At 38.9% G+C, this 12,700-nt stretch overlaps 1 protein-coding gene across 1 annotated transcript in view; it reads left to right on the top strand.

Annotated features, from left to right (window-relative positions):
* SPATS2 (spermatogenesis associated serine rich 2) overlaps positions 1-12,700 on the top strand; it is a 146,039-nt gene that overhangs the window by 60,451 nt on the left and 72,888 nt on the right. The window contains exon 2 of the mRNA XM_059185446.1: positions 12,024-12,295. Coding sequence (XP_059041429.1) covers positions 12,271-12,295 — 25 coding nt within the window. The 5' untranslated portion in view covers positions 12,024-12,270. The remainder of the gene's footprint in view (positions 1-12,023; positions 12,296-12,700) is intronic.

Below are 12,700 nucleotides of genomic sequence, written 5' to 3'. Positions count from 1 at the left end.
TATGTTTGCATTCTTTGGATAAATACCTCGTAATGTAATTGCCGAGATCTGTTTTTAACTTTCTGAGGAACCTCCATACTGTTTTCCAGAGTGGTTGCACCAGTTTGCATTCCCACCAACAGAGTAAGAGTGTTCCACTTTTCTCCATTTCCTTGCCAACGTCTGTCATTTCCTGAGTTGTTAATTTTAGCCACCCTGACTGGTGTGAGGTGATATCTTGTTGTGGTTTTGATTTGTATTTCCCTGATGCTGAGTGGTGTTGAACATTTTTTCATGTGTCTCTTCGCCATTTGGATGTCTTTGGAAAAATTTCTGTTTGTGTTTCTCCCCAATTCTTGACTGGATTATTTGTTTTTTAGGTGTTGAGTTTGATGAGTTCTTTATAGATTTTGGATACTAGCTCTTTATCTGATAAGACATTTGATAATATCTTTTCCCATTGTATAGTTGCCTTTTAGTTTTCTTGACTATTTTCTTTGCTTGCAAAAGGAATCTTGATGAAGTCCTAATAGTTCATTTTTGCTTTTGTTTCCCTTCCCTTTGGAGACATGTCTGGCAGCCAAGGTCAAAGAGGTTACTGCCTGTATTCTCCTCTAGGATTTTGATGGATTCCTGTCTCACATTTACGTTTTTTTTTTGTCCATTTTGAGTTAATTTTTGTGTATGGTGAAAGAAAGTGGTCCAGTTTCATTCTTCTGCACATGGCTGTCCAATTTTCCCAACACCATTTGTTGAAGATACTCTCTTTTATCCATTGGATATTCTTTCCAGCTGTGTTGATGATTACTTGACCATAGGGTTGAGAGTCCATCTCTAGAGTCTCTATTCTGTTCCATTGATCTATGTTTCTGTTTTTTGTGCCAGTACCATACTGTCTTGACGATTGCAGCTTTGTAGTAGAGCTTGAAGTCTGGAATTGTGATGCCTCCAGCTTTGGTTTCTTTTTTCAGCATTCCTTTGGCTACTCAGAGTCTTTTCTGGTTCCATACAAATTTTAGAATTGTTTTTCCAGCTCTATGAAAAATGCTGATGGTATTTTGATAGTGATTACTTTGAATGCATAGATTTCTTTGGGTAGCATAGACGTTTTAACAGTATCTGTTCTCCCAATCCATGAGCACGGAAAGTTTTTCCATTTCTTTACTTCTTCCTCCATTTCTCTCATAAGTGTTCTGTAGTTTTCATAGTACAGATCCTTCACCTCTTTGGTTAGGTTTATTCCTAGGTATCTTACAGTTTTTAGTGCCATTATAAATGTGATCAGTTCCTTGATTTCTCTTTCTTCTCCCTTGTTGGTGTATGGAAATGCAGCTGACTTCTGTTGTTGATTTTGTTGTGACTTTGCTGATCTCCTGTATCAGTTCTAGCAGTTTTTGGGTGGAGTCTTTTGTGTTTTCTACCTAAGAGTATTATGTTGTCTGTGAAGAGAGTCTGACTTTGCTTATTCGAATGTCTTTTATTGCTTTTTATTGTCTGATTGCTGAAGCTACAGGATTTAAGTGTACTATGTTGAATACCAGTGGTGAGAGTGGACTTCCCTGTGGTGTTCCTGACTTTAGGAGAAAAAGCTCTCAGTTTTTCCCCATTGAGGTTGATACTTGCTGTGGGTTTTTCATATATGGCTTTTATGATATTGAGGTATGTTCCTTCTATCTCTACACTCAGAGAGTTTTTATCAAGAAAGGATGCTATAGGGGCACCTGGGTGGCTCAGTTGATTAAGCGTCTGCCTTTGATGCTTAATGCCTAATGCTCATGATTCCAGGGTCCTGGGAATTGAGCCCCACATCAGGTTGTCTGCTCAGCAGGGAATCTGCTTTTCCCTCTCCCTCTGCCTGTTGCTCCACCTGCTTGTGCTCTCTCTCTCTGTCAGATAAATAAATAAATTCTTAAAAAAAAAAAAAAAAAAGGATACTGTCCTTTGTCAACTGCTTGTTTTGCATCATTTGAGAGGACCATATGATTCTCGTCTTCCTATTCTTTCTTTTACTAATATGGTCTATCATGCTGATTGATTTGTGGATGTTGAACCACTCTTGCAGCCCAGGAATAAATCCCACTTGGTCAGAGGTGAATAATCCTTTTATGTACTGTTGGATCCTTTTAAGTTAGTATCTTGGCATGAATTTTTGCACCCATGTTCATTAGGGATATTGGTCTGTAATTCTTTTGGGATCAAGGTAATGCTGGCCTTATAGAATGAGTTTGGAAGTTTTCCTTCAATCTCTATTTTTTGAAACAGTTTCAGAAGAATAGGTGTTTATTCTTCTTTAAATGTTTGGTAGAAAAAAAAAATGTTTGGTAGAATTCTGCTGGTAGACCATATTGGTTTTTGGGAGATTTTTGACTACTGATTCAGTTTCTTTGATGGTTATGGATGTGTTCAGGTTTTCTATTTCTTCCTCTTTCAGTTTTGGTAGTTCATATGTTTCTAAGAATGCATTTACTTCTTCCGGATTGCCTAATTTGTTGGCATATAATTGCTCTAGTATTCTCTCTTTTATTCATGATTTTATTTATTTGGGTTCTTTCTCTTTTCCTTTTGGTAAGTCTGGCTAGGGGCTTATCAATCTTAATTCTTTCAAAGAACCACCTCTTAGTTTCAATGATCTGTTCTTTTTTTTTTTTTTTTAATTTCTATATCATTGATTTCTGCTCTAATCTTTACTATTTTCTCTTCTCCTGTGGGTTTAGGCTCTTAAAAATAAAATCTTAAAAAAGTTTATGTTACCTGAATTTTCAAATGTATTGATATGAGGTTTTGTGTATTTTTGTCTTACATTTTTAATATCTGTGAGATCTATGCTGATTATTTTTTAAAATTCCTGATAGTAGTATTTATGCTTTAGTTTTTTTCCTTGACCAGTATTTCTGGAGGTTTTTTGCTGGGTCAGTAAATCATTTTTTTCCTCATAATTTTTTTTATTGCGCTAAGACTTTTAAAAATTATGGTAACATACACATAACATAAAATTGACCATTTTAACTATTTTAAAATGTACAGTTTCAGTGGCATTAAGTACATTTACACTGTTGTGCAACCATCACCACTGTCCATCTCCAGAACTTTTTCATCTTCCCAAACTGAAAGTTTGTACCCATTAAACACCAAACAACCATTCCACTCATACAGCCCTGGTAACTATCATTCTACTTTCTCCCTATGAATTTGACTAGTCTAAGTATCTTATATATGTAGAGTCACACAGTATTTGTTTTTTTGTGATTGACTTATTTCACTTACTATAAAGCCCTCAAGGTTCATTCATGTTGTAGCATGTGTCAAATTTCCTGAATAATAGTCCGTATTTCATAATTTTTTATTTCAAGTATGAGCACATAGTAATTCATGTTAAATACTTATTAATTGGTCAGTTAATGTATTTTTTAAGTTAGCAAGGGTGTTAGAAATTACTTTTTCTATATGCATGGAATCTCCTTTTATGGATTAGAATCAGTGAATAAAGTTGCCCTTAATTGCCTTGTTTTGTTTTTGCTTAATAGCTGCCTCTGTTCCCTTGAGCTACTTGCACATCTGTGCTTTGGGGAGATGGGAGAAATGGAGTTTCTGTGTTGGAGGTGGGGTGCGGATGAAATGATCAGTATTGTTTAAAACCATTACTGAAGAATTTATACAGCTGAGAATAATTTGGCTTGATTGAGTTTGGGTTACAGCCACCTGCATGAGGAGGAGAGTACAGACAACTCTTAACCACCCAGCTAGCAGTGAAATGGGAAGAGATAAACAGATATGTATTCTTACTCTACTCCTTTCAAGTCCTGTCTACTCCCACACTTAAACAGCTGCCACCGATGACTAATGTCATGCAATTTGGAGGGTCCTATGTCTTTTAATAGTAGTAAAGAGGAGTTGTGGTATCACATGGTTTCTGATTTTCCACTCAGAATGTATTTTGCATTTCCAAAAATTTGAGATGCCTGCTAGTTGGAAGAGCATGCAGCTCTTGATCTCAGGGTCATGTGTTTGAGCCCCACATTGGGTATAGAGATTACTTAAATAAATAAATTTAAAATAAACTTCCAGAAATTCTGTTTTATTCCAGTATCCAATTCTGTGTTATTCCAAATCGAGGTTTTAATTTTTTTTTAAAGAATTTACCTGTTTTTCTAAATGAAAAGTTCATTTTCCAAAGTAAAATTTATGGTGATCAGGCCTTATAATTATGGGAGAGTTTTTAGATTAGAGTGGCATATTGATTAGAAAGTTAGTGCCAATGAATAGACATTTGTTAAGAAAACAGACTTACAGAGAGGTCTTACATTCACATTTTTGACCTGAAGATATCATCTTTGTTTTTAATTATTTTTTAGAATGTATTAGTGTATTATTTTGGGTCTCCTTTTTCATATTCATTTATAAAGCTAATGGGAATGACATTCATTGGCAAACTCATGACATTGTGGAAAAGGTTACTTTCTTGCATCCAAAACCCTTTAAAAATCAGAAAAAATGTTTTTGTTTGAAACTTCCCATTTTCTTGTTTTTGGTTCATTATCATTATGCAGCTCTAGAGAGTTAGTGTTGGTAGGTTCTTTTTTTAAAGATTTTATTTATTTATTTGTCAGAGACAGAGAGAGTGAGTGCACAGGCAGACAAAGTGGCAGAGGGAGAAGCAGGCTCCCTGCTGAGCAAGGAGCCTGATGTGGGACTCAATCCCAGGATGCTAGGATCATGACCTGAGTAAAAGGCCAACTGAGCCACCCAGGCGTCCCTGTTTGTAGGTTCTTTTTTGACACATTTCACTTTTCTTTTTCTTTTTTTAGATTTTATTTGTTTATTTTTTAGAGAGAGAAAGAGAGCATGAAAGTGGGGAAAAGAGTAGAGGAAGAGGGGGAGAGAGAGTATCCCAAGTGGACTCCATGCTGAGCGGAGAGCCAAATTCAGGACTTGATCCCATGACCCTGAGATAATGACTTGAGGTAAAATCAAGAGTCTGCTGCTTAACCAACTACACCACCGAGGTGCTCCTTGACATTTTTTTCTTGAACCTGTTTATGGGGTTACTGATTTGAAATAAATATTTAAAACTGAGAGTTTTCAGCTTTGATTTAATTTCTTGGAAAGGGGTCATTAAAAAAAGGGATTAAAAATTTTCAAAGAGATCTGTTTATACTGTTACAGTGTCAAAATATTAAAAAGTATATTTGAAAATTCTTAGTTTCCTATTTTTTTCAGTTTCCATTCTTCAGTGGTTCATCACTGTTGCAACTTTCTTTTTATCCTTTCAGATATACAATATTTATTTATATGCAACACAGTTTAAATATAGTTTTCTCCATCACATTCATTTAACAATATATTTTAGTATAACAATAATAATAATTTTATTTTTTTAAAAGATTTTATTTATTTGACAGAGAGAGAGATCACAAATAGGCAGAGAGACAGAGAGAGAGAGAGATGAGGAGAAGCAGGCTCCCTGCTGAGCAGAGAGCCCTATGCGGGACTCGATCCCAGGCCCCTGGGATCATGACCTGAGCCGAAGGTAGAGGCTTAACCCACTGAGCCACCCAGACGCCCCAATAATAATAATTTTAAAAGACAGTCCCTACCTCTCTCTCCAGCCCATTCCCATTTCTAGCTTTCCATGGATATTCATTAGCATTTCTTTTGGTATTAACCTCCATATTTCTGAATAACATGGTTATACTGACTTTTTAGTCTTTTCAGGGGTGCTTGTCCTCCCTTTTCTCCTGGTTTTGTTGACAGATTTTTGTAACAATCTGTATTTCATTTGGTTAAGCATCTGCCTTTGGCTCATGACTGGGCTTGGGTCCCATATCAGGCTGCTTGCTCAGCAGGGAGCCTGCTTCTCCCTCTGCCTGCCACTCCCCCTGCTTTTGTTCTCGCTCTCTGACAAATTAATAATAAAATCGTTAAAAAAAAAAAAAGAATGATCAAGATAGTAAGAGTTGTAGTCATCAAGAAGTTTACATTCTATTGGGGAAGAAGGACAATAAAGAAATAATTTATATGCTAGGTAGTAATAAGGTATAGAAAAAATAGGACAGGGTAAGGGAATGGGAGTGTCAGGAACTATTGTTCTAGTTAGGGTAGTCAGAGAAGGCTTTTCTGAAGAGATGGTGCCCCCCCCAACCCCACAGGTTTATTCAGGCTGTTGGCAGAATTCAGTTTCGTATGGTTGTAGGGCTGAGGTTGTAGTACTGTTTCCCTGCTGGCTCTTGGCCCCAGTGTCATTCTTTTTTTTTTTTTTTTTTTTCACTTAACACCCCCCCCCTTTTAAATTTAAATTCAAATAGCCAATGTATAGTACATAATTGGTGTTTGATGATTCATTAGTTGCATAACACCCAGTGCTTGTCAGATCATGTGCCCTCCTTAATGTCCATCACCCAGGTACCCCATTCCCCCAGCCACCTCCCTTCAGTAACCCTCAGTTTGTTTCCTGGAGTCAAGAGTCTCTCATGGCTTGTCTCCCTCTCAGATCTCTTCCCCTTCAGTTTTCCTCCCTTCCCCTGTGGTCCTTTGTGCTATTCCTTATATTCCATATATTAGTGAAAGCATATGCTAACTCTCTTTCTCTGATTCATTTCATTTAGCATGATACTCTCCAGTTCTAGCCGTGTAGGTATTCATCCTTTCTGATGACTGAGTAATAGTCCATTGTATGTATGAACCACATCTTCCTTATCCATTCATCTGCTGAAGAGCTCTAGGGGCCATCCGCACTTCAAGCCTCATGGTCCCTTTCAAAGCCAGAAATGATAGGTCAGATTCCTTTTATACTTCAGATCTCTCTGAAGTTTCCTTCTTTCACATTTCTCAGATGTTATCTTTCTCTTTTTTATTCTTTTTTTTTTTTTTTTAAAGATTTTATTTATTTATTTGTAAGAGAGAGAGAGTGAGAGCGAGCACAGGCAGACAGAGTGGAAGGCAGAGTCAGAGGGAGAAGCAGGCTCCCTGCGGAGCAAGGAGCCCGATGTGGGACTCGATCCCAGGACGCTGGGATCATGACCTGAGCCGAAGGCAGCTGCTTAACCAACTGAGCCACCCAGGCGTCCCTCTCTTTTTTATTCTTAAAGATCTTATTTATTTATTTGAGAGAGAGTGCATGGGAGCCGGGGAGGAATGGAAAGAGGAGGAGAGAATCTCAAGCCAACTCCCAGCGAGTGCAGAGCCCGATATGGGGCCCAGTCTCACCATTCTAAGATCATGACAGGAGCCAAAATCAAGAGTCCAAGGCTTAACTGACTAAGCCACCCAGGCGCCCTTCTCAGATACATCTTTCTGAACTCCAGCCAAAGAACCCCCACCCCCTTTTAAAAGATTTTATTTATTTATTTAATTGACAGAGAGAGAGAGAGAGACAGTGAGAGAGGGAACACAAGCAGGGGGGAGCGGAAGAGGGAGAAGCAGGCTTCCCACTGAGCAGGGATCCAGACGTGGGGCTCAATCCCAGGACCCTGGGATCATGACCTGAGCCGAAGGCAAAGGCTTTAACCCACTGAGCCACCCAAGTGCCCCTGATTTCTATCTTCTTGTTGACATTTTTGGTTTGTTTGAGGCATTGTCTTTATATTTTTCTTTAGTCCTTTAAAGCTGGTTGGTTGTTTGTTTAGTTTGGCATTTGGACCTACTCAGAGGCCTTTTCAATTCCATGACTGTTTTTTTTCCCCTCTTCTATTTGGGCCATACTTTCCTGCATCTTTACATGTCTCATAAGTTTTTGTTGAAACTAGACCTTTTTTTTTTTTTTTTTAAGATTTTATTTATTTATTTGACAGAGATCACAAGTAGGCAGAGAGGCAGGCAGAGAAAGAGGAGGAAGCAGGCCCCCTGCAGAGCAGAGAGCCTGATGTGGGGCTTGATCCCAGGACCCTGGGATCACGACCTGAGCCGAAGGCAGAGGCTTTAACCCACTGAGCCACCCAGGCGCCCCGAAACTAGACCTTTTACATAATATGTTGTAGCGACTTTGGATTTTGATTTGCTTTTCCTTTGGAGGTTTGTTTTGTTTTGTTGCCTGGACTAAATCTGTGGAATGTTTTTCCAGAGTGTGTGGCTGCTAATACCTGCTTAGTGTTTTGTGGCTTTTTAATTTGTTCTTATTTTTAAGTCTGTCTTCCTGGAATCACACCTGTATCTGTATAGCTTAATCATCAGTTAGCCACTTCTCAAAGATTGTGCTAAGCACATTGAGCTAGTAGGGTTTCCACTTTCTGCCAGTAGATCTTTGAGTGTGAAGGGGAGTTCCTTCAAAATTCAGACATTTATTTAAAAGTCTGCTCAAACTTGTACTTTCCACTGGGCCCTCTCATGTTTTTTCTTCATCTTTTTTTTTTTTTTTTTTTTTTTTTTTTTTTTTTTTTTTAAAGATGTTATTTATTTACTTGTCAGAGATAGAGGGAGAGAGTGCAAGTGAGCACAAGGAGACAGAGAGGCAGGCAGAGGGAGAAGCAGGCTCCCTGCTGAGCAAGGAGCCCGATGTGGGACTCGATCCCAGGGTGCTGGGATCATGACCTGAGCCGAAGGCAGCTGCCCAACCAATGAGCCACCCAGGCGTCCCTTTTCTTCATCTTTTTGCAGGCTCCTTGTGGGTCCTCTCTGGTCTCTATAGTATGTATGGTGAGCACTTATCCTTTATAGCCTTTTTCCAGATTTCCCTTTCAATTCTGTCTAGTCTGCTGATCCATTGCAACTATGACAGCATCCTCAGGTCCCTTGTCTTGCTTGTTCATTTGCCACCAAGAAGACACGTTGTTACTGATCATGATGATGGGTATGGCTTTCTGTGCTTTGCTTCAAGGCAAGTCAGCCCTCTCTGTGACTGAGGTGGCTGGTTTTTATGGCTTTCACTACTTTGTAGAACTACCTTTCCCACTGACCTGGGGGTGATGGTAACAGCCTTGGGCAATAATGCCAGAGAGTCCTGCTCTTCTTACCCCAAATTCAGTAGGTCTTCATGAATAGCCACAGAGAAAGTAGCTTTGAGAAAAGACATGAAAGAGGTGAGGAATTATTTCATGTAGCTATCTAAAGATGAACGTTCCTGGCAGAGGGAACACTTTAAGGGCCTGAAGGTGAGAGTATATTTAGGGTATAAAAGGGACAGTGAAGAGGCCAGTATGGCTAGAATGGAGTACCTGAGGGGGAGAGTAGTGGGAAATTACGTCAGACAGGTAAAGAGAGGCAGATAAGCCCTTTTAGGCCACTGGCTTTTACTCTGAATGAAATGAGCTGCTGAGCAGATCTGCTTTGAGTAGCAGAGTTGAGACAGTTTGTCTTATTTTATTTTTTTTTTTTAAAGATTTTATTTATCTGCCAGAGATAGAGAGAAAGAGTACACACAAGCAGGCAGAGAGGCAGGCAGAGGCAGCGAGAGAAGCAGGCTCCCCGCCGAGCAAGGAGCCCGATGCGGGACTCGATCCCAGGACCCTGGAATCATGACCTGAGCCGAAGGCAGCGGCACAACCAACCAAGCCACCCAGACGTCCCTCGTCTTATCATTTTAAAAGCAGCTTTAGTGAAATGGAAGCTGAAGCATGGCAGGATAGAAGACTCAGGATGCTAGTTAAGAGACCATTATAGTCCTGATTATAGCAATGCAAGGGAGAAATGATTGTGGCTTAGATGAGGGTAGTAGCAGGAGAGGTAGTGAGAAGTGGTCCAGTTCCTTCTGGTAGATTGGAGGGGGGCTAGTGAACAGATTCAGATTGCTTATTTCAAGGGAATTTCGTATCTGTGAATGCTTTTTTTGTTCCTTTTATTGAGTTCTATATTTTTTGAATTCCTTATATTGATTCTAATTATGCTCAGATTGGATCATTTTAATCCTCTAATATTATTTTCTCATTGCAATCTCTTTTTTTCTTCTGAAGGCTTTCCTCCCCTCCATTCAATTTTTATCTTTTTTGGGGGGGCTCCATGCCCAGCATACAGCCCAGTGCAGGGATTGAACTCACAATCCTAAGATCAAGGCCTGAACTGAGGTCAAGAGTCGAACACTTAACCGACTGAGCCACCCAGGTGCCCTTCATTCTCTTTTCTTTAAGCTGAGGACATGAGGGTAGAGAGGAGCTTGCCATTGAGGAATTTAATCCTTTGTGATAGATCTATCTAAATTCTGTTCTTTCTTCTAAAATCTCATAAAGTGTTGGGGTACCTGGGTGGCTCATTTGGTGAAGCGTCTGCCTTCAGTTCGGGTCATGATCTCAGGGTCCTGGCATGGAGCCTGGCCTAGCAGGCTTCTTCTTTTTCTTCTGCCCCTCCGCCCACTTGTTCTCTGTCTCTCTTTCTCCCTCTCTCAAATAAATAAATAAAACCTTCAAAATTAAATAAAATTTCATAAAATATTTTCTATCAGATCCACTCCATCCAGTGGTAAATTCCATCTAATTCCATAGGCTTTGGCTGATTCTCCCAATTTGGCTTAGTTCTCCAAAAGATAGCCACAGAGGTTCAGCCAGTCTTTCCTCAAGTCCCATAGTGGTTTGTAGAGGATCTTACTCTTGGAATATGATTGATAACATATTAGTTTCAGATGTAAAATCTAATAACTCAATATTTGTATATATTGCAAAATTATTACCACAGTTAGTCCAGTTAAAATTTCTCACTATACAAATTTTTTTTTATTGTGTTGAGAACTTTCAAGATCCACTTTCCTAGCTACTTTTAAATATGGAATATGGTATGAACTAGTCGCCTTGCTGTATGTGACATCCCTGTGACTTATTCATTTATAACTGGGAATTAGAATTGTTTCACCCCTTTTACCCATTTTTTCTACTACCCCTGCCTCAGATAACCACCAATCTATTCTATATATCCACGGAGGCTCTTATTCTTGGTGGATTTTTTTTTTTTTTTAACTTTACCAGGACTGTCTATTTATTCCTTTATTCTCCTCCATTCGTATTGGAAAGTATTCTACATAAGGTTGCTCTCATTTCCTTCTTGGGTTGCAGCTTGTAAAATGTTTTTTCTATCAGGTGTCCAGATATGAGTCCTTTGATCATTCTTTCTTTACCTAGAAATCTTGGTCATGTATTTTTTAAAGTTCAGTAATATATGGGAAAAAATGGCATTTGTATCTTTACAACTTGCTTCCTGCACTATTGACTAATTGGAATTTTGCTGTTTCCAGTTTTTCTTATTAAAATTCCTTTGTGCTTTCCCCATTCACCCACCCCCCTTCCCTAGTTTTCTTGCAGTGTATTTGAGCTGGAAAACATGAAGCGAGGTTAGATACAGGAAATCCTAGAGGCAGAAAAAAGACCCTTGATTTGGGCAGGAAGGGCAGGTGGTAAGAAAGATCTTATTAGGGAGTGATAAGCGGTAGTAAGATTTTTGAGATAGATACAAAAGATAAGAGTAAGACAACTTCTTTCTGCACTAAGAAGATGGTCTGATTTTAAGATTAAAGTTTCTTTTTTTTTTTTTTTTAAACATTTCATTTATTTATTTAACAGAGAGGGATCACAAGTAGGCAGAGACACAGGCAGAGAGTGGGGGGGAAGCAAGCTCCCCACTGAGCACAGAGCTGGTTGTGGCCTTGATCCCAGGACCCTGAGACCATGACCTGAGCCAAAGGCAGAGGCTTAACCCACTGAGCCACCCAGACGCCCATAAAGTTTCTTTTTCTTTTAACTACAGTATAGTTTACATACCCTGTCACATTAGTTTCAGATGTATGATAGAGTGACGCAGCAGTTTCATACCACACACGGCGCTGATCACAAGTGCCCTCCTTAATCCCCATCCTCTATTTCATCCATCTCCCACCAACCTCCCCTCTGGTAACTGGCAGTTTGTTCTCCATAGTTCAGAGTTTTCTTGGTTGGGTCTCTTTCTCTAAGATTAAAGTTTCTTATGGAGCAAAATATTGTTTTTTATGACTACATTCTTTCTAGAGAACTTTTGTTTTAAGAGCTAGTTTTGTTTAGAAAAAACACAATGTAAAACCTGTGGGTATCTGTTAGGAATTTTATCCAGATAGCTATTACTATAATAGTGAATGTATTTGTGTGTTTTCCCTCCAGAATCTCCCTGGGGAAAGCGACATGAATATCTGCAATGATATTTCCTGACAAGAAATTCATAGAAGAGAAGGAAAGGAGATCAACAACTAGTGAGCAGAATCTCCGATAACCACGATTTGGTATTGATCACCTCCAACTGCAGACTTCCGTTGCCTACTTTTAAATCAGAGATAACTACGGTCAGAACCCAGACAAGGCACAAGGATACTTCCATCTGTAGTTTTTGAGATCAAAGAAAGAAACCACAATGTCTAGGAAACAAAACCAGAAGGGTAAGATTACGTGTGGGCATAAATTGTTAAAAGCATAGTTGTGAAATAATGATCTGTATATTTTTAAAAGGTTCTCTTTAATGTGTTTTGAACAGTTACATTTTCCCTTACCCAGTGTGGTACTACTGATAGGTATAATTTATCTCTTTGTCTCGACTGCAATTAATTTTAGAACATTCACAACTTTATCTGTTGTCTCTTTAATTATCTATGTTGTGGATATTAGATTGTAGTTTTGTGTGTTACTACTTTGGGAGCTAATTCATATAACAGTTGCTTTTCTCCTTTTATAAACGAACTAAATTACAATATATTTACAGGAAAGCCAACTGCATCCAGAAAATACACTCTCTGGGGTATGAACATATGTTGGGGGCATGGTGGGAGATAACTTACTGCAGGATA

This window comes from Mustela lutreola, chromosome 8, assembly GCF_030435805.1.
Source record: "Mustela lutreola isolate mMusLut2 chromosome 8, mMusLut2.pri, whole genome shotgun sequence".
In the NCBI taxonomy this organism is placed as follows: Eukaryota; Metazoa; Chordata; class Mammalia; order Carnivora; family Mustelidae; genus Mustela; species Mustela lutreola.
This window is presented reverse-complemented; position numbering and strand designations above follow the sequence as displayed.